The 23,635-nt window shown below is 57.1% G+C and overlaps 8 protein-coding genes across 8 annotated transcripts; 5 read left to right on the top strand and 3 right to left on the bottom strand.

Moving 5' to 3' along the window:
- Positions 1-1,639: 1,639 nt before the first annotated feature.
- PSEUBRA_003722 (uncharacterized protein) lies at positions 1,640-4,426 on the bottom strand (the record flags this gene model as incomplete). Its single annotated transcript, XM_016436768.1, has 1 exon — positions 1,640-4,426. The coding sequence occupies one exon, from the start codon at positions 4,424-4,426 to the stop codon at positions 1,640-1,642; it is 2,787 nt and encodes a 928-aa protein (XP_016291912.1).
- Positions 4,427-11,230: 6,804 nt separating this feature from the next.
- PSEUBRA_003721 (Glycoside hydrolase, family 16) lies at positions 11,231-12,874 on the top strand (the record flags this gene model as incomplete). The annotated part of the gene is made up of 1 exon (XM_016436783.1): positions 11,231-12,874. One exon carries the CDS (start codon positions 11,231-11,233, stop codon positions 12,872-12,874), a length of 1,644 nt encoding a protein of 547 aa, XP_016291911.1.
- Positions 12,875-13,003: 129 nt separating this feature from the next.
- Positions 13,004-14,731, bottom strand: PSEUBRA_003720 (protein of unknown function DUF2404; the record flags this gene model as incomplete). Its single annotated transcript, XM_016436767.1, has 1 exon — positions 13,004-14,731. The coding sequence occupies one exon, from the start codon at positions 14,729-14,731 to the stop codon at positions 13,004-13,006; it is 1,728 nt and encodes a 575-aa protein (XP_016291910.1).
- Positions 14,732-15,511: 780 nt separating this feature from the next.
- Positions 15,512-16,687, top strand: PSEUBRA_003719 (Fatty acid hydroxylase; the record flags this gene model as incomplete). The annotated part of the gene is made up of 1 exon (XM_016436794.1): positions 15,512-16,687. The coding sequence occupies one exon, from the start codon at positions 15,512-15,514 to the stop codon at positions 16,685-16,687; it is 1,176 nt and encodes a 391-aa protein (XP_016291909.1).
- A 93-nt stretch (positions 16,688-16,780) lies between these two features.
- PSEUBRA_003718 (tRNase Z endonuclease) lies at positions 16,781-20,545 on the bottom strand (the record flags this gene model as incomplete). The annotated part of the gene is made up of 2 exons (XM_059465137.1): positions 16,781-17,184; positions 17,278-20,545. The coding sequence occupies 2 exons, from the start codon at positions 20,543-20,545 to the stop codon at positions 16,781-16,783; spliced, it is 3,672 nt and encodes a 1,223-aa protein (XP_059320603.1).
- Positions 20,546-21,493: 948 nt separating this feature from the next.
- PSEUBRA_003717 (uncharacterized protein) lies at positions 21,494-22,279 on the top strand (the record flags this gene model as incomplete). The annotated part of the gene is made up of 1 exon (XM_016436802.2): positions 21,494-22,279. The coding sequence occupies one exon, from the start codon at positions 21,494-21,496 to the stop codon at positions 22,277-22,279; it is 786 nt and encodes a 261-aa protein (XP_016291907.2).
- A 201-nt stretch (positions 22,280-22,480) lies between these two features.
- PSEUBRA_003716 (uncharacterized protein) lies at positions 22,481-23,029 on the top strand (the record flags this gene model as incomplete). Its single annotated transcript, XM_059465136.1, has 1 exon — positions 22,481-23,029. One exon carries the CDS (start codon positions 22,481-22,483, stop codon positions 23,027-23,029), a length of 549 nt encoding a protein of 182 aa, XP_059321431.1.
- A 323-nt stretch (positions 23,030-23,352) lies between these two features.
- PSEUBRA_003715 (uncharacterized protein) lies at positions 23,353-23,586 on the top strand (the record flags this gene model as incomplete). Its single annotated transcript, XM_059465135.1, has 1 exon — positions 23,353-23,586. One exon carries the CDS (start codon positions 23,353-23,355, stop codon positions 23,584-23,586), a length of 234 nt encoding a protein of 77 aa, XP_059321430.1.
- Positions 23,587-23,635: the final 49 nt, after the last annotated feature.

Here is a 23,635-nt window from a genome sequence, read left to right as displayed (position 1 = left end):
GTCCCTTTTTGTGAGTTCTCCGACATCGCCAGGCTCGGTCATCTAGGTCAAGATCTTGCCGTCTGTGCGGAACAGCGCTTTCGGCCTCCGACGAATGCAAGCTCCATGGCTGGAATCGAGCTCAAACGAACTGCCTGTCGAGCCGATTCCATGGTCAGTAAAAGCACAAAGGGGTTCAATGCCAATGCTAAGGTCTTGTGTCATCAGGCTTCCCAACAATGGGGGTCTGGGGAGTCTCAGTCATTGTTTTTTCGTGTCGCGTGCCTGTCTCATAGTAAGAATAAGAGTGGTCAGCGTGGGCGATGCTGGCGCAGGGGTGAAACAAGGGCCATCACGCTCGGTGAGATGGGGTCCGAGACATGCTCGGTGACAGGCTCTGGGGGTCGAGGTGGCTTTGTTTGTACACGCATGTTTGTCTCGAACAGAACCTCGGCAGCGGGCAAGAAGGTTTTGGAATGGCCGACACATACGGGCCGTAGAAGCATCGGAACTTGGACGGTGTAGAGGGAACCTGAGACATCCGACGGCCACCGGCAAACGCTTCGCTGGGCGAGCCCAGAAGCATAGCCGTCTGGCCTTCTGTCGATCCTGTCAGGGCTACGGAAGAAAGGGCACGTTCGATCGACTCTGACGTCTGAGACACTTTTGATTGACCGACTCAGGCGCTTGGCAGCGGAATCGGCGCTACCTGAGACACTCTGACATTTCGCTTGACGCGTCAGAAAAAGTGCGTCGATAATCCTTGTTCTTTGAGACATTTTGCGCTCAACAGGCACCAGACCGTCGATCCAGGCCAGGTGCTGGCGGGGCTGAGCAAACAATGAAATTCAATGCAATTGATCAAACCCAGAAATGCCCTCGGAAGACGGTCGACTGGCTGTTTCACATTGACACGAGTCAGGCGGGGTCGTAGGGAATGTTTGTTCGCTCGGCTCATGGCTCCGGAACCCTGGCGAGTCGTTTGTGGTCTTGGGCGGGGTCTCGGCTTCGTGGGCGTACATGGCTCGATGCTGTCAAGGATCGACACCTCACCGAGCAGAGATGAGCGACGACCAGACCATGGCGTTTGTTTGCACTAGATTACCGGGCCTTTTTTGCGACCTGATTAAATCTTGACTTTTTGGCGGAAAAGATCGCACGATACAGTAGTTGCAAGTCTTCGAACAATAGCCAACCGTGGTGACCACGCTACGATGATGTCGACTGTTTCAAACGGCTCTATTGTATAGCACAAGCTCTCGATCTGCCGTCGTGATCGCTACGCAGACCTTCGAGAAGCCTTCACTAGGATGCGGATCGACCAGTCGTAGGTTGAACTACTGTGAGAAGATCGCGTGACCACGATTTGACTGAAGGCTGCGATGTGCCTCGTTTCCGAGAGCAAATGCGCCAGAGCAGGCCGAAGAGAAGCTTTGCGTGGACAACGGAAGATGCTGGTTTGTCTAGCTCTGAAATCGTATCCGCGAGCACAGACACACGAGCGGGCTCACAAACAAGGAGATGTTTGAAATGGTGACTGATGTTATGCAATTGAGACCCATCTAAAGTGCAAAGTCCTCGCCACGGCATCGAAGAGTTGTTCTCCGGAGGCGATGTGGACACGATTATTGATACATATGAGGTGATAAGCTGAAGTTCCTTAGAAAGAGAATCGGAGGAGCGCAGGGTTAAGTGCGATGGGATAGAGGATGTGCAGCATAGAAATGAGGAGTAGAGGCCAGTAGATGAAGAATCCTTCGATCTGCCATTGCAGAGGAATGACTCCAGGCAGCTGGAAGACGATCACAGCTGCAATGGCGGCAACGGCGATGAGGAAGACCTTCCAGAACCTCTTGAGGATGAGAGGAACCTCGACGAAGAAGTTGCTGTCCTCGAGATCCTTGATCGTGGCGCCCCAGGTCATGTTGACACCCACGATGTGGGCACCGAGAGCGGCAGCGACGTGGTACGAGAGACCGCCGAAGAAGATGAACATGCTCGGGAACCAGACGGCGTGCGCCTTGATCAAGTTCCAGAGACCGTCCGTCTGGGCGCGGTATCGGGCGATGACCTGCGCCACGTTGCCGCCGATACTGAAGACGAACACGACGGCGACCCAGATGTTGAACGGAGGCAGGAAGGTGGGCAGCAGCACCGGGTAGAACCAACCCTGGACGAGGTAGAGAGCGATGGAGAGCGGAAGAGCGCAGGCGATGGCGTAGTACGAGAAGATGTACGAGCATGCCGAGAACTTGTAGTGAAGCGGGGCGTCGCTCCACAGGAAGGTTCGGAAGAGCTTGGAGAAGGGACCCTTGTACGGCCACTGCCAGATGCGGTTGAAGACCAGCTCGGAGCAGCCGAACGCGTACTTCTGCCATCGGTTGAGCTCGTCATCGCAGGTGAGCGAGACACCCTCCTCGAACTCGTTGTTCGAGTAGGTAGCCCATCGGACAACGTATCCCTTCATGAGCAGACGCAGAGCCATGTCGAAGTCTTCGGACACGTGCGACTCGGACCAGACCTTGCGGACACCATCCTCCTCATCGACAAAGGCGGCCTCCTGCATCGCAGACCATCGCAGGAAGGCGTTGTGTCCCATGAAGGGGGCGACGTCACCAGCGGCGACCGTGTACGAGATGGAGAAGTTGACAAGGCGAGTGAAGAAGGCAATGGCGCGCTCAAAGTAGCTGTTGGTAACGAGCATGACACCGGAGCAGTGCTGCAGGACACCGACGTCGGGGCACTGGACCATCTCGGAAGCAGCATCGAGGAGGCAGTCCTCGGGCACACGAGTGTCCGAGTCGATGAGGAGGACCAGGTCGCCGATACGCACGTTGCCCTTGGCCTGAGCCAGAGCGTGAAGCTTGGGAAGGCAGTCTTGCAGGCAGTGCTCGTAGAGCTCGGTCTCATCAGCTTCCGTCCACAGAGCAAGCGGCTCAGCCTCCTGAGGACGGTATTCGGACATCATCTTCTCGACGGCGAGGGACAGCTGGCAGGTGAAGTTGAGGTTCGAGGCCTTCTTGAAGCGACCCTTTCGCACGTAGCCATCGGTGCCGTGCGCGGGACGGCCGACCCAGCCGATGTTGTTCTTCTCGTAGTAGTCCTGGCGGATGGCCTGCTGCTCAGCAGAGACGAGCTGCATTCCATCTTCCGAGATGATGATGGATGCGGTGCCGCCCTGCAGCTCGTAGGTGCTGATCGCCTTCTTGACCGACTCGATGGTGGGCATCAGCACTCCCTCGAGAGACTCCTTGTACACGGGCATCTGGATCGTGATGTGAGGCAGGGCTCCCGTGATGCGAGTGGGCGCCTTGCCCGAAAAGTACTGAGAGTTGGTGTGGAGCTGGCGAATGGGACCGAGAATCTGGAAGACGATGCCAATGACGTTGTCGCAGAAGAACATGATGACGGGGAACATTACCAAGGTAACTGCTGCGAGCGCCATGCGAACCCACTGACCGTCAATGAGCGAGTACTGGAAAAGGCTCGAGATGAAGAGGAAGCACAGCACCACATCGAGACCGACGGCCAGACCGTGCTGGAGAGCGGCTTGGTAGAAGACCGGCCTCTCTTCGGTGCCCGGCTGGTCCTGCTTCTCGGGATCGCTGGAGGCGTTGTTCGCCCATTCGGGACTCTGAGGAGAGTTGGAGCCCGGCGAGCCGGCGAAAGGGTTCGAAGGTGTCCTCGAGTGACCTTCCGATGGGGTGTTGTGACCGTTGCTCGAAAGCGTGCGGAAGTGAGCTTGGTTGCGGTTGAATCGGCTCATGGCAGCGTCCGTGGCGTTGGGAGTGGAGGCCGCCGAGGTCAAGTTGCTTGTGTTGTTCTTGAAGGAACTGGTCCAGACGAACTTGATCATGCCCTCCTCGAGCTCTTGCGCGCGAGCTTCGAGCTGCTCGACGCGGTCGCTCCAGACGACGACGGTGTTCTCGCGGCGGATGAAGCAGGCGTTTTGCGCCTTTCTCGCACCGGCGAGCTGCTCCATGGTGTCGACCACCTGAATGTGTTGGGAAGCAGTGATAGGAATCTGCTCGGTACCGGGAGCCAGACGGGTGTTGATGGCAGAGACGACGGGAGAAGTGATGGTCATGGCGGCCTCGCAGTTGAGGATGGCAACTGCGCGGCAGAAGTTCCCGAGCCTCTCGTCTTGTGCGGGGCAGACCACGTATTGGCCTTTGGAGAATCGAATCGCCACACCGCTTGGCACCTCAGGGTCTTCGGAGAAGAAGCTGCGGCGGGTGCACGTTTTCCAGAGATGAGCAGCCATGACCTGGTAGCCATCGCGAGCATCGATCCAGTTCTCGTCTGCGGCACTCTTTTCGAGGTACTCGGAGTTGATAGACTGGGCATACTCGCGCTGCTGCATCATCTGTGGGAGAAAGTCGTTCGGCGTTGACGCGGCGTCCTTAGCAGGAAGCTGCTCGTTCTTCTTGCGAAGGAACCCGAGCATTGTGAATATGAGCTTTCGAGGCCGAGGGGAAGGGGGATGACGTTGAGGAGCTAGGGTATCGCTTGTCCAGCAAGGCAATGTGCGAGAGTGGCAGAGGCAAGGTCGAGAATGCGGGACGGGAAGCGAAGGGCAGAGCAGGGGCGGGATGAGGAGCGACTTTGACGAGGATGGGTGGGAGGGATGGCACAGCGAGAGATACTTGCCTTTAATATCTCGGAAGGCAACGACGTACGGGCGATTTGGAAGTGCTACAGGGGTGCACTCTGTGTAGCGGTCTTTGTTGGCGGAGTCTAGTCTCACTTTGGCTCAGAGCGGCCCGCGATGGCAGAGAGCGTGGACAGCCTACGGCCGATCGATTGACCGACAGAGCAAGGGCAAATACATGAGCAGTGCGAGCCTGCTTGTCGGCACGCTCCTTGTCTCGGTGAGTGAGAGAGTAAGCGCTAAAGCGAGAGGGCACTAGGGCTGATGTGGGCATGTGCATTGCCGCAAAGGCCGCTCTCATCGAGCATACGATTCTGGCAGGGGCCATGGTTCGCTGAAGAGCCAAGAAAGCTCTTTGCTTTTGTTTGCAAGGCACGAGGGCTCGACTTGTCTCTGTCATGGTCGAGGGCGCATGGTTTGTACCATTGTCGAAGGAGGTCTTTGTTGGCGACGGCGATACCATCCAAGTTTCACATTGCACCTGGAGTCAGTCTCGGGTTTTCCTTAGACCGTTTTTAAAAAAAAAATCTTAAGTTTTTAAGTTTGCCTGTGATCTGGACCTTTATTTATTTTTTTGACAAATCTTCTTTTCTTTGATTCCGAGCTTTGAAAGGTCCATCAGTCGACGACGTCGGACACCGGTGAGACTGTGAGAGTCAAGACGTTGATCGACTGCCAGACTGTCGGGCAAGTAAGTACGTTTTTGGTGCCCTTTTCACCCCTCTGAAGCCTGAGAGACCTGTAACAGCAGACACGAACCCCAGTTCAGAGCAGTATGACTCTGAGGTCACGGCAAAGAACAAGACATCAGCCTTCGCTTATCGACGAGCGTCCAGGGCGGCATACTTGCTTCGTCCTCGAGTGGTGAAAGATCGGCTCAAATCGTAATCCAAAGGACGGAGGGCACGTGAGTGATAGAGAGCTTGCATCGACGAAGGTCAGCGGGATTTGGACAGCAATGCCCGAGACATCGAGCCGCCCTTCGAGGCGATGAGTGTTCAAGTATGATCAGATCAGCTTGCGGGAGCTGCTCAGATTTGCCATCTTTGCAAGGGCTGCTAGCGTATAGCGAGGTGACAGGGTTCACGCTCTCCTACACTCGGATCAGCATGCTGCTCGGCGGCACAGCGGAAGCGGCAGTACCCTTGATTTAGGCGAGTGTCTCGATCGCTCTGGTCTGGATCGCAGCGAGCGCTGAAGGCGCATGTCTCGTTGCGTCCGTCAAGGTCGGCTTCTGGACGAGACAGACAGACTGCGAAGCTTTAGATCACGTCTTGTCGAGCAAAACATCGATCATAAGCTGATCTGGCCCTCTTCAAGGGCGAGATCGCGGCGACCCCGCAGAGCTAGGGGATAGTCACTGCGATCGTAGGCAGAGCAAGATTGCGAGAAGGACCAAGTCCTGAGGAAAGCAGCAAAGCAAATGAAAGACCGAGCCTGCGCTACTGGAGCGCTGAGGGCGTCCAAGGATGTTGATGCCCGCTGCGACGCCAGGTTGCTTGACAGCTGTGGCGGAATAGAGCGTCCGCGACTTCCTGACGAGAAGGAATGCAGAAACCCAGAAGAATCGCGCGCATCTTAGACAGACGCAAATGTTTGACACGGGTGCGACACTCAGCAAACAAATCAACGCCGACTTTTGTTTATCCTTTTTTTTTGAAACAACAAAGCATTGTCCGCTGCAGGTCCAGACAGCCTCAGACATTTCCCAGGCGCAGCAGTCGAGCAAATGCTAGTCGCTCTCGCGCCGCACCAATGATGCACGCCCGTCGGGTCATCGACGGTTCTCTGCAAAGAATAGGCGCAGCGCAGTTGGCCGGCGACAATGACAAGTCTGGATTCGCTCCACCGTACCTGATCCAGCTGGACCCGCCTGCGCTCCGTTCCTTCGGAAGACTACGATCGACAGCCATTCAGAGCCTCACGGCACATTCCTTATGATCGTAGTCGTTTCGCTACTATCAAACGAATGCTCGAGGCTCGCGTCGCGCCGTGTAGCCACGGACGCGAATGCACCAAGCAGATCCGAACCTAGCGCAGAGCGGCTCCTGTCCGGGTCAAGATTCTTCCGTTGACAGGTTGAGGAGGGAAAGTGGCGTCTGTTGGCTTCTAGGAGGATGTCTCGCGAGGCGATTTACTGCTGCTGGTGTGTGGCTCCCGTAGGCCGATAGGAAGGGTCAATCGAGGATAGAGCTCGCCTCAAGGTGAGACACTGCGCACGATTCGACGCGTCCAAGCATGTCTCAGAGGCTGCGGGTCGACGACCGAAAAGGCCGGCTGCTTGGCGTGACGGCGCGCGAGACATGCAAACAAAATGTCGAAAGGCGTGGCGATGAAACCCTGCTATTGTTGGTCTTGGCCGATGAAACTGGCGACTGTTTGCAAAGTTGCTCCTCAGCGTCAGGTTGTGCAGCAAGCATGATGGGTTCACACCGGGCCAGGATGGAACCCTTCTCCGCAGTTTCAGAAGCTCAGCTCCGATACGAGCCATGACTGGATCGGGAACCCGCGAGTCCTTTTGCACAAAGGGACCAAGTGCCTGCGGACGCAGTCGTCACCTCAGATTGCAGAGTGCATGCGTGCGCTGTCGGAAGGATGGCTCCATTGATCTGAGCGCGCGTACCTTTTCTCGTTCGCTCCCACGCTCGCTGCGATTAGCTGACTTGGCGCGCGTGCAGCCGACGTATCAGAGGGGTCATATCGATGAGCGAAAGGGTAGGCAGTCTTAGCCTGCGGAAGCGGAAGCGACTGGTCAATTGCAAATACCATGCTAAGAAGAGGCGGCATGCGCCAAGCGTTGTGGCTGCCGATACCCTGCCGTCAGCTCAGCTCATTAGGCGGGTGCATGGGCCACAAAGGGAAGAACGGAGATCGTGGCTAGTGCAAAGGGTCCTCGATATCAGGTCGATCATCGCCATCGAGCCACAGACGGACGGTCAGGACCAAGTCCTGTTCAGCGTCGTTCCTCTGCCGTCACCACCGTCGGCAAATTCGAGGCGAGACTGCCTCTGCCGGCTTAGCGAAGCTTCCGGTTTCGAATTTCATTCTCCAGAAAGCGACTTCAAAAAAGATGAAACACCACCGCTTCAACTCAAAATGTATTGCATTTTTGTAATGGAAATGCACATCCGCAGATCCGCAGGCAGGCGAATGAGAAGAGTCGGAAGCTTTCGCACAGTATTTGAGTCGAAGGGCCGGACTGAAATGGCGTCTTCGCCTTGCTTTGCGCTGAAGCGTCGGGTTTATGTTCTGACAGTCTTCAGTCATGACAGACTGGACTCACGACAGCGAGATCGACTCCTAGAATCGCTTCAATCGCAGAGCAAAGTGAGAGCGTAAGCTATTCAAACCCACGTGGGAGGCGTCAGCTTGGGGCCATGTCTCTTACACCGGCCTAACATCTCGTCATTCGCGTCGCAGCTTGACCGGAACTTGTATTCCGTAGGAATGAGCTGGCAGAGTCAAAAGACATGACGGCCCAGGGCAGGCTTGTCTTGGTGAACAGATATCAGCAAGAAGGACACGCGCGAGCCCGTGTCTCGCTGAGATCGGCCAGAGAATCGGACCGGTCGATCACTTCAACGCCCGAGCGTCATGGCGGAGAAGGGCGTGTGAGACGTTGTCTCAGAGCTCGTCAGGCACGAAACGCGTCGTGTTAATGAACAAACAATTTCTGAGACTCGGGCCCGAACGGAGCCCGATGTCAACCCCGCCGCTGGAATTCTCGACCCAAGGGTCCATCCCCGCCCGGCACAGGCATTAATCTGTTCCGCTGGGAACGAAACAAGAATCAAGGTTATACGCAGTGACGCTCGAGGCCATCCGTAGCCCGAAGAGCAGATGTCTTCGATTTAGATGGACGGCTATGCTTCAAGGGCTGTCGTCGTCTCAGGTGATCTTGGCGCTGGATGAAGCATTTCAGGTCCGTCTCGGGCGTCTCGAGGGAAATCGGCGCTTTCACTGCGGCATTCATTCAGCCTGATCATTGGCTCGTCGACGAGCATGCATGCTTGCTCACGTCCTCGTGGGCCTTTTTTTACGACCCCCCATTAGTGCCTTGCTTGAGGACCGACTGCGCGCATCGTTGGATCGGCATCGATAAGCTGTTCGAGGGTGCTCTCCGCGGCGTGCTGTAGGGACCGTGTACATACAAATGCTGGATAATCGTGCTCTAGCAGCGCAAACGGGTGTTTTACGTACACCCGATCGTGGCAGGATGTCTCGCTTGTATGATAGGCGACGTCGGAGATGGTTGTCTCAATGTCAGTACTTGCAACTTGGGTGCTTTCCGTACACCATCGAACAGTGGCCGACATGGCCGTTGCCAATCGATCAGCCGCCGCGGCGTCGACGCAGCAGTGGCCGTCGTGACGTGCGAAGGCCGTGGGAATGTCGATGTCCTGCATCGAATCGTTTCGCAAGCTCGCTTTGGGATGGGCCAGCTCGCTTAGAGACAGCAGGAAGGGGCTAGGCACTAGCAAACACAGGGTGTACCGCTCTGTGGTCTCTTGCTAGCGCCCTTTGGATGATTTGCGGTTGCCGCCGCCTGTCAAAGTCCCCTTCGCTGCCACCTAGCCGAGCTAAGCAGGAGTGATTGCAAAAATTTGGAATTTGTCTTCGCAGATGAGCTTGGTCATCGCGATGGTGATGAGCTGATACCGCTTCTGTAAGCGATCATGGCTGTATGCATCAACGGATCGCCAAATGGGCGAGGCGATCCTCGCGTTCCTGTAAATCAGTCTTTGCTCGAAAAGATGGTTGGCGTACCCTGCCAATCTCTGCTGTCTCCTCACTTCGACGCACGGCATCTGGAAGCGCGCAAGAAGCTCTCGCATAGCCAAGCCCTCGGATGTGTGACAGCGTCGACTGTGTCGCCGCGGTCGCCGCTGTCCGAAGCTGTCTCGGGTCCGGCATTTAGCCTGAATTCGTGCGCTAGATCGTCTCGACTATTGCTATGTTTCAGAAGAGTGCAGCAGGGTGCCGAATGGACCGAAGTTGTCAGCCAGCTAGCCGAGATACCGAAGCCTGACTGGCAGCAAGATACAACGGCGCTGAGCTGCAAAATTGGCACAGATTCAACCCAGTCTCTGGGTCACAAAAGTGCATGCAACTCAGTCTGAACCAGCGGCAGTGGTCGAGCCCATGCAGTCGGAGTAGGAAATGGAGTGCAGCACGTCTGCCTTTAGCCAAGGGCTGCAGGCGTCGCTGCGTAGGGCTAAGGCGCCAATGCAAACCAAACCCAAAAACTCGCAGGATTTGTTTTTCTAGCTGACAGATTGTGCAAATTGGCTCGCTTGGCGGCAAATCAAACAAACAATTCTCTGACACAGAAAACACGGAAGGCAAGATGTGTCGGTCCGAGTATCAGCACGGAGCAAGTCGCCTTACAGACACGCGCCCCCTCGTTTCCATGCATCGATCCGCGCTGCTCATCGCCCACACCCGAGCTAGTCTCGAGGTCGTCTTCGCTACACACGCTGCGCCATCCCTCGCTGCCCTCAATCACGGCTGACCTTTTCTCCCGTCTTGTGAATCGCTGAGGCTAGTGCGCTGCTGTTGAGCTGACAAGACTGCCGCGAGTCTCATGATATCGAGCAAGTGCCTGAGCGTGCCGTCTCGAGGCCTCGTTGCTCTTCGGCGACAATTATGAATGCTCTTGCGTGCTTGCATTAAGCAAAGCTGATCTCCAGATGTGCCTCCAAGCCAAGACAGGGCAAGCAGGCCCTCGAACAAGACCCTCTGTCTCCCTGTCGTCGAACGTGCGCTGCATCAAGGAACGGACGAGTGGGCCACAGGAAATCAATATTCTCTTTTCTTTTTCCTACTTTTTGATTCTCATCTTCTTAAATTTAATAGAGAATTTTTCGCAGTCCAGGGTCTCGCCGTTTTGGATGTCTCGGAGCCCTTCTGGGCCGGCCAATGTCGCAGACTGGCCTCAAGACACAATGCCCATTCTTCCATCCGCTCTCAAGTTTTCTTGCGCCCTTTCATCGGCTTCGGCAATTCACCTCCTCTCCCCCTGGGCCGCTGTCTACAACCACATCGCTGCACCGGGCGTATCATTTTTCGCCAATGTCTCACCCCCTTCGCTCTCAATGCCCTTGTATGAGCCAAGATCGCATGCCTCGCGTGTGTTTGAGCGGTCGCTCTGTAGCCAACGGTAATGCACGACTTATCGATACACGCCTTGTCTTTGGTCGAAACGTGCTCATACTGCTGCTGTTGGTCACATTTCTGTTGACAGTGTCGGTCGATGAAACCTAAGCGCCCTTGGTCGACGGCAATTGGTTTCATGACTGACCGCAAGCTGCTGACCCCTCCTTGACAGGACATCGTTCGACCTTGGTCCGATCCCCTTGTAGCGGAGAGCGCTCGAGGATCGCTCAACCCACCCTGGCTTCTCTCAATAGTGCTTACCTTGCACCCAATCTTTCCGCCTCTTAAGCCTGCCCCTTTACACGTCGACTTCCCTCATCCCATTCTCTTCCCCTCGTCCACACGCTCCTCCGTCCACGCATCCCTGCGCAGGCTACCCACCTCAAGCACAAGTTTACCTTCCAAGCTCGCACATCAGGACCACACCTTCACACGATCACAAGCATGAGCCGCACATTCCAGCTTCCACCCCGCGTCGCGGGCGACGACGAGATTGAGCAGCTCAAGGATGACCTTCCGGACGCCGAAAGCGATCTCGATCACAGTGGCAGTCCGAGTGGAGGCTATTTCAACCCCTACTCGCACGGTCGCAAGCCAAGCCAAGGTACCTCGATGAGCCGCAACAGCTCCTCGGGCGACCTCACCGGCTCGTATTCGCAACCACACCTCTCGTCAAGCGGGCACGAGTCGCCGCACGGCATGCGCCACAGCCGCTCGGGCTCGTACGAGACCTTCATGGCCAACACGGCCAACTTTGCCACCTCGTCGGCGCAGTCGCACACGAGCGTCATGACCCCCGCTGCGGGTCTGTACGATGCTTCGACCAACACGTCGCTAGCGCACGTAGCGTTGAAGTACCGCAAGCCCTTTGCACAGCGCGTGCTACGGGAGGACGAGACACCCGAGAAGCCGTGGTTGGAGACCAAGAGGCGCAAGACGCACAGCCGCCGCTCCTACTGGATCTTCATCTTTGGTCTTTCGTTCGGTCTTGCTGGCGCAGCGCTGCTGATGTACTTTGCCTACGCGGCTGTGCCCAAGGGCAAGTACTGCCTCGTTCTCGACGAGCAGTTCGAGGGCACGACGATCAACAAGGACATCTGGTTCCACGAGCAAGAGACCGGTGGGTTTGGCAACAACCAGTTCGACTGGACCACCGATTCCGCCAATAACTCGTTCGTCCAAGACGGAAAGCTCTACATTGTCCCCACCCTCACCTCGGACGCTCTGGGCGAAGGCGCCATTACCAATGGCTACACGCTCAACCTGACCGAGTCCAACCTGTGCACTGCTTCCAACAAGACCGATGCCAGTTGTGCGGTGCGCTCCAACTCGACCACGGGTGTTGTCCTTCCTCCCATCCAATCGGCGCGATTGATGACCAACTTTTCGCGCTCGATCAAGTACGGCAAAGTCGAAGTGAAAGCCCGCATGCCTACTGGCGACTGGATCTGGCCGGCGATCTGGATGATGCCCAAAGACTCGGTCTACGGCTCATGGCCCCGTTCCGGTGAGATCGACATCTTCGAAGGTCGCGGCAACGTCCCCACCAAACGCAAGGATCTCGGCACCAACGTCATGTCCTCTTCCCTTCACTTTGGTCCCAACAGCCTGTTCGATGGCTACGGCTATGCGACCAAGATGCGCGATCTTTGGCGCAACTGGTTCAACCAGGGCTCGCACACCTTTGGTCTCGAGTGGACCGAAGATGCGCTGTGGACCTGGGAACACTCGCCGATCTTCCGCAACCTCGATGTCAAGTTCGGCGATGGGTTCTGGAAGCGCGGACAGTTCCCGAGCCAGATGGCCAACGGTACGCTGTTGAGCAACCCCTGGGCGAATGTTCAGGGTGAACACAGCAACGCCGCACCTTTTGATCAGGAGTTTTACCTTATCCTGAACGTCGCTGTTGGTGGCACGAACGGGTACTTCAAGGACGGTCAGGGTGACGATAAGCCGTGGTCCAACGACGCCGAGAACGCCGCAGGTCAGTTCTGGCAGAGCAAGGACAAGTGGCTCCCCACCTGGCCTACCGACCCCAAGCAGCGCGGCATGGAGATCGAGTACGTCAAGATGTGGCAGAAGTGCTGAGCTGTCTCTCGCGGGGTTTCATAGTGTCACCTGTTGTCCTCTCATTCAGTTTCATTTCGGTTTGGCTCAGTTGTATTTGCACCTTCTCATCTAATCCTAGTATCATAGATCATATCTGCATTGCGTGTGTCATTGAACAAATCCAGGCCGATTCCTCAACCCGCCATTCGGCATCGAAGCGGTGGAAGACGAGGCCAGACCGATCCCAGCTCCCGCGACGGACCCGCGAAAGCTGCCCGGCACCTCGATGTGCACGTCTGAACCCGGTGCGCTCTCGGTGGCCGCACCGTTGGCGCGGAGCGCGGCCTGGGTGAGACTCGTCGCGTGCTGCTGCTGCGAGTACAAACCCGCTGTGTGCGCACGCCAGGCTTCGACGCTGCCCATGCTACTGGGGATGCTTCGCGCCGAATGCGGACCCAAGGCTGACGAGGAAGACCGAACGTGTGGTGGCCTCGAGGAAGAGGATTGTCGATCCGAGGAGGCGTGCAGCATCTCCTGTCGCACCGATTCGTGATGGCCAGGTTGGATGACCGACTCGTCCGGTCGCTCGATGCCTGTTCCCACCTTCATTTGCCCAGGTCCGCCGACGGACTCGACCGATGCAGTGTCGCCTTGAACGCTCGCGCCCTGCGTCGTGGCTGCATCGGCAGCGTCGGAGTCTTTCGCCGCAGATGGAGAGGGTACCAGGTTGGGCAAGGTCAAAGACCAATATCGTGGCCAGACGAAGCGGTCCATGATCCACCCTCGTAGCCTCGATATGAGCAACTGTTCGATCTTGGGTATGTCCTGCAACTTCGCTCTCGAGCCCAACAGGCTGCTCGCCGACGCCTCTAGCGCGAAATCTGGATGCAACGAGAAATGCAGCTGATGCCGCGACCGGGGTGGTGGTATCTTCTGTTTGCTACTCGCCGGAGCGGCGGTGGGAAGAACCGTCGCATTGGGATCCGAAGAAAACAGCTCGATCGCCAACGTCCCTGAAAATCGCACGATGGTCAGACTGAGCGAGACGGGCAGCACGGCAAACCGGGGCTTGGGGAAGTTGATGAGCAGCTTGGTGTCGATGGCAAGGGTGATCTGGTCCGAGTAGTCGACGTCGATCTCGATGCGCGTGCGACCGGTGTCGTCGGCTGGACGGACGCGGGCGTTGGTGAAGATGGGGTAGGCATCTCCGAAGTCGGCTTCTGTGACGCGGATGGGGTCGAGGAAGGAGGAAGAGGTGCGGTTGAGGATCTCCTCCATCAGGTCGCGTGCAGTTCGCTCCTTTTCCGGCTCGAGGTCGGCGGGTGGGTCGAGAGGGTCAGTGCCGAATTGGATGCCGGGTCCACCATGCCGGGTGTTTGCGCGATGAGTTGAGGTCGGAAAATCTGGTGAGACGCCTCCGGCAAGGACATCCTCGCGATATCCTGCGATGGCTTGGGCGAACATAACATTGAGCCAGTCGGTGCTCTCAGGCAGATGGGATGAGAGGTCGTAGGCGGTCTTGTCGAGGATGTTGGCGAACACAGAGGCTCGGGTATCTGATGAGATGCGGTGCGACTTGCGTAACGGATTGGACGAGGGTGTTGCTGCCCTGCGAGCACCTTGCAAGAGAGTCTTGGCATGACGCTTGGAGCGACGTTCCGATATCTTGAGACGCATCAGGCGTTCCTTTTCAAGAGCAGTAGCCGAGTCCTCGAAGATGACATATCGGATGAGCAGCAATGCTACGAGAACCATAGATAGCTGGCCGACGATAAGGCCCTGTGTGAAGGTCCATCGTGATGGTGTTGGCAGGTAGGCAAAGTAGGCGGTTGTTGGCACGGCATGTTGCGCGGGCGGAAACGCCAGACTAGCCTGTTGATCTGGCGGTTGCTGCATCGTAGAAGAGGGCGCCGAAACGGCTGGAGTATGTGTCGCTATGGCCTACGCATGGCGGTGTGGCCTCGCTTTCTCGATCTGCAGTGGTTGGTAACGAGCATCACAAGAAGGTTGTGGGAGTTCAACAAGCGGCTTCGTGACAGAATCTCGGATGACGGGTGGAGCAGTTAGTGAATCGGCGATCTGCCATGCTAGAATTTGAGATGCGTTTTGTTCTATCTCGTACGAAAGATCTCCCAGCGCGATACGACAGTCTGGCCTCGCCCTGGCGGCGTGCTGGCGGCTCCGGCAGGGCCACCTACGCCACTCCTCTGTCAATGGTCCGAAAGCTTCGACCTCCAGCGGCGTCAGACTCTTCGTCGAGCGTCAGTTCATGACAAAGCACGTTCTCGCTGGATGCTGCTTGTTACTCATCGATGAACATATACATGGAAGTCGCTGCCAGCTGCGAGTCGATGCTTCAAAGTGTCAGCAGACGGTCAACTCCGAACTCGCGCTTATGTTGCGCTGTGAAATCATGTGGAAATGAATTTCGGTCTTTGCCAGCCGAGCAGTCCGAGTGAAAGGCGCGTTGTGCGGTGTGGAAGCGTGTGTGTGTGTTGCTTGTTTAGCCTGGAAATTCTCAAATTTTGCCACAGCCTGCCGCTCTCGAACCCAAAAATCTCAAATTGCTGCGCAGCTCGAATTAGGCGATGCGGAACCCTTGCTGATCCTTTTCGCTAACAAGCGAGTCCATCTCCTTCTCTTCGTTCACCCACCATCACTATTCTACAAGCGACAATGGCGGCAGCAACATCATCCAAGATGCAGCTCTTCTCGGCGGACGACGTTGCCAGGCACAAGACCGCCTCTGATTGCTGGGTCATCCACCGCGGCAAGGTCTACGATGTCACCGACTTTGTCGAGGATCACCCGGGTGGAGACGACCTTATCCTCCGCTACGCCGGCAAGGATATGGGTGAGATCATGGACGATCCCATCGAGCACTCTCACTCCGACTCAGCGTACGAACTGCTCGACGAACACATCATCGGCCGCTTGCCTACCACCGACGCGGAGAAGGAAGCGCTCAAGGAACGCGCTGCCAAGGGGGGCTACTCGGGCAAAGACGACTCGATCGTCATCACCGACGACTTCCACCCCGACGAGACCGACCAATCTTCCGATTACAAGCAGAACAAGTTCCTCGACCTCAACAAGCCACTCATGCCCCAGATGCTTAGCGCCAACTTCTCCAAAGAATTCTACCTCGAGCAGGTGCATTCGCCACGCCACCTCAAGCACCCCGCCCGCTTCTTCAACCAGGACTACCTCGAGATGTTTACTCGAACGCCGTGGTACGTGGTGCCCATGGTGTGGTTGCCCATTGCCAGCATCATCTTCTTCCGCTCTGCGACGCAGTTTGCGTCCAACCTGGCAAAGACCCCGCTCAACGCGTCCAACTGGTACGAGGCGGCGTCGAAGCCCACCCAGTTCGATACGGGTGTGTGGTCGGTGGCGCTGACGCAGACGGCCATCTGCTGGGCGATTGGCGTGGTCATCTGGACGCTCCTTGAATACTCGATCCACCGCTTCCTCTTCCACATCGACAACATCCTCCCCGACAAACCCATGTTCTTGACCCTCCACTTCCTCCTCCACGGCGTACACCACTACCTCCCCATGGATCGACTCCGTCTCGTCATGCCCCCGCTGCTCTTCTTCCTCCTCAGCTACCCATTCACCCAGCTCGCACACACCATCTTCCCACACGCCGTCGCAAACGGCATCATCTCCGGCGCCTTCAGCATGTACGTCGTCTACGACTGCATGCACTATGCGCTGCATCACACCAAGCTGCCCCAGTACATGAAGGAGATGAAGCAGTACCATCTCGAACACCATTACAAGAACTTTGAGCTCGGATTCGGGGTGACGAGCAAGGTGTGGGATTACGTGTTTGGTACCCAGCTTTGATCATGTACAAGTATACCTCGCATTTCGTTCAGCTGTAGATAGTGTTGCATAGAAAGCATCTGAAACCGCATCTATTGAGTTGTGAGTGTGTGGCTAGAGGAGCAGACTTTGCACGGTCTGGATGGAGGTGGTTGGGCCGACGACGCGCATTCGCAGTCGGACGCCGCCCACCTCGGGCGCGGGGAGCATGCTGAGCGACGAACTCAGGTCTTGTCCGTGTCTGGCGTCTACGCGGAGGACAGCGTGCCAGCTGCGCCCGTCTGAAGCGGAGACGTGGGTGGAGAGGATGTCGACGTTGTATGCGCCGCCGAGGACGCCCATCGTGGCAGTCTGGGCGGTGTGCACCAGCGACAGGATGTATGCCGGCAAGATCACGGGCAGTGTCGCGGTCGAGGGTGAGGGGGAGAGGTGCAGACCCAGATAGCGCCAGTCCGAGGGTTTGAGGCCTTTGCGTGTGTAGCGTTCGAGTGTGACGCTCGGCTCAAAGAGAGGCTTTGCTGTGAGGACGTGATGAGACAGGAGATGGGATGCAGTCAGTATTGCGGTCGTGCAGGGCTAGATCTACAGAGTGAGCAGAAAGGGATACTAACTGTCTCGCTTGTCGCCATTCGCTTCCGTTGCCTCGACAGCTTTGTCGTCATCGAGGGCGGCGGCTGCGCCCAGCGTGCCAGCTACGACGGTGGCTGCACCCGACGACTTGCTGCTTTCGCCCTGGCCTGGCTTCTTGCTTTGCTTTCCCTGCCCCGTCTTGCCCGACGCAGCAATCTTCTCATCGGCACCATCGGCCACGCCAGCCGCAGTTCCGTCCTCATCTCCCTCCGTGTCTGCCGCAAACAGCGCCTCCATCGCCGGCGTGTACCCCTGGATCCTCCCAAAGCGGCTCAACGGATAGGTCACCATGTCAAACGCCAGCGCGATCGGCACATTCTTTCCTTGACCTTGCTTTTGCAACGCAAAGAGCGACGACCGCGCCATCTTCGGGTATCGCTGCGAGAAGTGCGTCAGCAGGATGTTCTGTGCGCCCATCTCGTGGCCGACACGGATGGCCTCGCCGAAGGTCGAGTGGCCTTTGCCGATGGCCATGTCCAGCTGACCGTCTTCCAAGGTGGCTTCGTGGATGAGCAAGCTGCAGTCGCGTCCGGCGGCGATGAGCTCCGGTGCAGGTCGCGTGTCGCCCGAGTAGGTGATGGACCAATCGGGATGGCGCAGGACCAGCCCATAGCAGTGCGAGCCGCGGTGCACCACACGTGCGGTGTGGATCGCAGAGAGTCCAGTGAGCGACTTGATGGCGGAGACGTGGGCGAGGTCCTCGCTCCGTGCTTGCTGCTGGCCGCGACTGATGCCGTTGGTGTGAGGGGTGACAGAGGTGCCGTCGGAAGGTGGAGTGGGGTCTACTCCGGTCTGATGATCAAGATGTTCGTTGAGAACGAGAACGACGTCTTCGTCCAGTCCGAGCTTCTCGACGTGCTCGTACTCCTCGAGGTAGTTATGCACGAAGCCTGTGCCTACGAGGTAGAGTGGATGCTCGGGTCGAGGCTGGAGCTTCCGTCGCTCGAGCAGGATGCGGATGAGGCCGATGTGATGATCCGCGTGGATGTGGCTGATGAATAGCACGCGCATCTCGCGGAGGATGTCGTCGATGTCCTGTGGTACCAATGCACCGCTCTCAGCAGCGGTACCATCGCGTCGACAACCGAACTTGCGGCGTAGCAAGCCATAGGTCGATTCGCCGGCATCCAGCAGGATGGTGCCCGAGGACGGCGTCTGGATCAGGGTGGAGATGACGTTGCGATACTTGCTCGGCGCTGCTGAGCCCGTGCCCAACGTCGTCACCAAGATATCTTTCTCTGGAGCGACGTCCGACGATAGAGGCGCAGTGTCGAACTTGATTCGCTTGACCACGTCGAGGTAGTCTTGCCACGCCTGCTTGCGTGCTTCTCTGAGACGAGTGTTGCGCACAGCGCCGAGTTCGTCTGTCCCTGGAGCCGACGATGCAGTCACACCGTTCTTGGAGTTGTTCTTGGCCTTGGCTTTGACCAGCTGCTGCACTTGCTGCTCGGTCTCCTCAACCGTGTCGAAATCGAACGCAGCAAGCTTGTCGGCCTCTTCGGAGTTCACTGGGAAGTCGAAGTCCGGCGCGCCTGAGTGGTAGCGTTTGGGTCCGCCCCGAGGCTGCAGCGGAATGACCTGATCCGCCTCTGCTGCACCGAGCTTGAGTGGGAAGCCAACCTCTTCTGTCTTGCCGTTGGTCGTTGCCGATGACAATGCTGAGAGAGGCGACCTCGGGGTAAGCTGATACTGCGGCACCTTGAACATGACCTCGTCGAGCTTGGAAAGTCGAAGCGGAATCGTCGCGCTCGAAGGGTACATGAGCTTGTTAGCGCAGACGTCATGGTTAGCGACGATGTGGTGACAGTCGGGCCCGAAGGTACGCATCCATGATTGGTAGCGCGCATCCTTGAGAACGCCAGTCGGCACTGCGTGGACGATAGCTTGGGGTGTTCGAGACTGCTCTCTGCTGAGTCCTTGGTTGGCTCCGGCAGTATACGGCAAGAAGGTGGACGCAGCTCTCTCGCTGAGCAGATCGTCAATGTAGTCGGTTGATGGCAGGTAGACGTGCAGCACGACCGCACCAGCACGCGAAGGGCCCATGACGTCGGTGGACCTCACGTGTACTTCCTCGACATCGTTCCATGCAGCTGGTGGCGAGTCTGTCGCGCTCCCACCCTTTGCCTTTCCATTTGGCCTTGGTTTGCTGCCAGCTGGACCACCGCGCTGACCTCCTCTCTGGCTCTGCGACCACCTCTTCTTCTCTTCTACTGGCATACTTGACCAGGCCTTCGGACGCTTGAGCGTGACGTCTTCTCCCCTTGTCAAGGCCGCGAACAGAGGACCTGGCGGAACACCGGCGGCTGTCGCTTTGACGGGGTCAAACTTGCCTCGCTGTGGATGCGCTTCGCAGATGAACGCTAGAACGGGAGCTTGACCGCCTTCTGCTGGGTCGCTCCGCTCTGACGATAGGTTGCGTGTGTCCGAGTGCGGCCGTGGTAGCAGTCGTGTGACGAAGGCAGGCGACAGTGGTGGACGCCAAGGTGAAGTCCCTCGAGCGTGTAGTTGCGTCGGAGCTGGTGCACGGTCGGCATCTTCCATCTCGACGTCGTTGATTGAGACGCTTGGTTGCTGTGTCGAGGTCGCCTCTACAGCCTGCTGTTGTCGTCTACGTAGTAGCGAGTCGTTGAAAATGCTACCCGAGACGAGATGGATCCAAGCTTGTGCGTCTTCGGCCTGTAGGCCAGACGGGTTGAAATGAGGCTTCCGCCATAGCTGATCCACTTTCTCGAGTGTGGTTGCTGAGGGGCCTGCAGCGCGATTGTCATCAAGCTTGGGCCTCTTGGACGCTCGCTTCGCGGCGCTGGAAGGAAGCAGGGGCACGGCGTAGATGGCGAGGTTGTCGTCGGTGAAAACGGGTGATGCTGTGATCCCAGTACCGGCGCTGGAAGTACCTGCTTGTGCTGGGATCTCGCTGATGTTGAGCTTCATTATGTCACGCTTTGCGTAGGTGCGCATGGTGGCGAGGGCATAGCGAAGACCTTGGGGTCCGTGTAGCGACTCGCTGGCACGCTGGCCATCTGCCATGGACATGAGGACGCCAGGTAGACCACCGATGGCCTCCCATCCTACGCGAGAGACGAAAATATTGGTGACGCGGCTGAGATTGGCCTTGCGCTGGGTGGAAGAGCGCGAGGTGCCTTCGCCGACATTGAATAGGTATCGGTCGGCGCCAAGCTGGAGGATGACGGGAGGCAGCACATTGGTGTCGGAGGATGGCACGTGAAGCACGCGAAGGTCGGCGAGCATGCTTCTTTGTGGTAGGTATTGGCGCTGCTGCTGAGAGCTCAGGGAGCTGACAGACGTGCTGAAAGTGTGTAGGGAGAATGTGAGGCCGTTGACGGGTGGACGTCGAAGTATGCGAGATGTCGAGCAGGTGGTCGAGGGGGACCACCACCACATGCGTCTGTAGCCTTGCTCGCGTCCACAGTTCCCTGGGCCAAAGCTGTCTGCTCTCGAGGAGGCTGAGCGACCGAGCAGATGAGAGTGTTGATTCGATGTCGATGTCGACTGCCGCAAAGGCTCTTCCAAAAAAGTGAGACTTTTGAGAAGACTCGAATCCAAAAGACGGAATTCGGACAAGGCAGCACAGCGCAGCATCTTTTTTCTCTGGCTGCTGAGCGCGCTGATGGTGGAGGTTGGCCAACGACTTTGACCTGAGCTCAGCAGAGCAGAGCTGAGCTGAGCAGAGCAGCAGAGTTAGCCGTGTAGGCGTAGCAGTCACAGCAGAGAGTCTCGTCAAGTCAGTCGCTTCGCATCGTCTTTCGGTGACGACAGCAGAATGGTTCAGAAGAAAGCATAGCCAGGTTGCCGTTTTGCTTTCACACAGAGTGATCACATTGAGTGATGGCCATCTCCGGTGTTCCGTCTGCTGTGTCAAAGCAAGGCATCCCCGCTTGAGCCTTGACTGATGGCCAAGGCGGTCCGCTGAATCTTTGCTGCGCAGCTCTCTTGGACTTGATGGACGGAGAGGCCCAAGCGGCAGTCGACTGCTCACAGCCAAGACAGTCTGACTCTTTTGCAACCGTGCGCAGAGGAACAAAGGGCAAAGCAAATGAGCTCAGCCCACCGCAACACGCTTGAGCCTTTTGGCTAAAGGTACATTCTTCGAGATTGCTTGAAAAGATTCCTCCTCGCCATCACCCTCCTTTGGCTCTCCCAGCATTCCGCTACCATAAGGACAAGCGATCCGGCACGATGTACTGTCAGCATCACCCCAAGACACAACTTGTCCCCGCTTCCCATCTCAATCTTAGGCTAAAGACCATCGTTCGAGAGGGCGAACGACTCGATCCCTCCATCGCCACTCCGGACGAGGTCACTCATGCCCATTGCGCTGGAAGCGTCTTTGCTAGGGTCCTGCAAGGCAACACGTTCCTCAAGAGCTCCAATGCAACCCTGCGCACCCTCAACAAGCTCAAGCGATCCACGAATCGATCGCGTGACAGTCCCAATGCCTTGGTCTACGAGGACCACCACTATGGGATCGTCGATATCTTCTGCCTGCTCGACTACCACGTCATGCCGCTCCAAGGCGATCCTCTTTCGCGCTTCAAGCTTGTCACTCGTCTCGGAAAGGAGAAGCTTCCACGACCACCCCTCAAGATCCTCATCCAATCGCTGCGCTTCGACATCTCGACACTCTCGGAGCTGCTTCGTCGTGACATTTGCACGGTCTTGCGTCCAGAAGAGATTCTCGAGCACTCACCCGACTTCTTAAGACAGCGCTTTCGGGTGATTCGCGCAGTTCAGAACCTCTACGCAGAGCACTCGATCATGCTGGCGCCCAGCGACGACGCTTTCTTCTTTCGCGACTGCAAGGTCTGCTCAAAATACGACCCAGAGATCATCCGCTTCGGCCGTGATCTCTACCGTTTGCTTCTCAGGATCTTCCATGGCGAGCCCAACAGACCCATCTCGATTCGCTACTTTACTCCAAAGCCTGAAACTTCCGAGCCGGAGATGACCGACGACGAAGCATAATTCCACCCCACCACCAAGTTGGCCTCGCAACGAATGCGAAAATGAACCTCCTCAAGCAGTGTTGCAGCTTGTTCGATGTATTGTATCAAGGTGACTCGCAACACAGAGTCATGCCGCGCCCACAGCCTTGTGCGTATATAACCTTTGCACGATCTTGCTTCTCAGCCACACCCATCAACGCCACCATCACCGACCACGAAAATGACCTCCGTTCGCACGCCCTTTTTGTCCATCATCGCAGTCCTGTGCATGTTTTCATTCCTTCTTGCGGCTGTCACAGCTCCTGAAGACCCTACCGAAGCCACCCGGCGTGCCAATCTCAACAAACTCAGTCACTTTCGAACCGTCTATCGAGACAGGTACATGTTCGGCCACGAGTTTCCTCAGCCCGTGGATCGAGACATTCTGCAGAGCTACCCGGCATCGATTCGTCAGAATGCTCATCAGCTGAGACGTCTGGGCCAGCCCGGAGGTCCAGAACGCATGGACGTCGGCAAGCTCCTCTCTGACCTCGACGACTTGTTCAAGACGCTGCTCATCACCTCCTTTCATCCCGAGGTCATCGAGGCCCAGCCCCATACCGTCCTGGCGCAACACCTCAGTACCGTCGGAAAGCTCGTTACGTGGATGCACGAGAACATGGACCGACTCGGCGAGATCGTCGGCGAGAACAGGGCCGAATCGCATCTTCAGAGGTTCAAGGACATGCGCGACCTTGCAGGATCTACGACTCTGATCCCTAAATTTTGATCACAGCAGGCACTCACGATGTTTGACTAGCTTGGTTCAATGTCAGTCCTTGGTAGTTGCACGGCAGACTGAGAGGAAGAGTGAAGCATCGTGAGCACGCTAGTGAGTGGGCGCGCGAAGAGAAGCGTTCCAGGCCGGTCTTTGATTTCCGGGCGGATTTCCACGGTGCATGACAAAGAAGGGTCGCTTCCACGCATGGAAGCGCCAAGCCTGTCAGGGCTCGCTTAGCATCTTGTCCGGACTACGACCGGCGAGAGCCTCTGCCAGAACATGAGGAGATCGCTCTCAACACTCCCAACTCTTGACCCCATCCATCCTGCAGTATGAGCACACAACCACCGCCCTACCTCCCCGACGACCTGAGCACCGCGTCCGACCAACAGATCAAGCATGCCATCATGTACATCATCAAGAACCGACTCACCGACGAGCGCGTGCTGGTCAACGGCCATACCGTCGCTGCTCTTCTCGGCGAGCGCAATCGACGGCGTCCCACCGAGAGGCCATTACGCATACGTGATCAGACTGGGAGCTCATCCGCGACGGGTACTCAGTGAATCGATTCGATTGCTTCACTGAACGAATGACACGACATCAAATTTATGG

The sequence above is a fragment of the Kalmanozyma brasiliensis genome (genome assembly GCF_000497045.1).
Source record: "Kalmanozyma brasiliensis GHG001 unplaced genomic scaffold PSEUBRA_SCAF24, whole genome shotgun sequence".
NCBI lineage: Eukaryota > Fungi > Basidiomycota > Ustilaginomycetes > Ustilaginales > Kalmanozyma > Kalmanozyma brasiliensis.
This window is presented reverse-complemented; position numbering and strand designations above follow the sequence as displayed.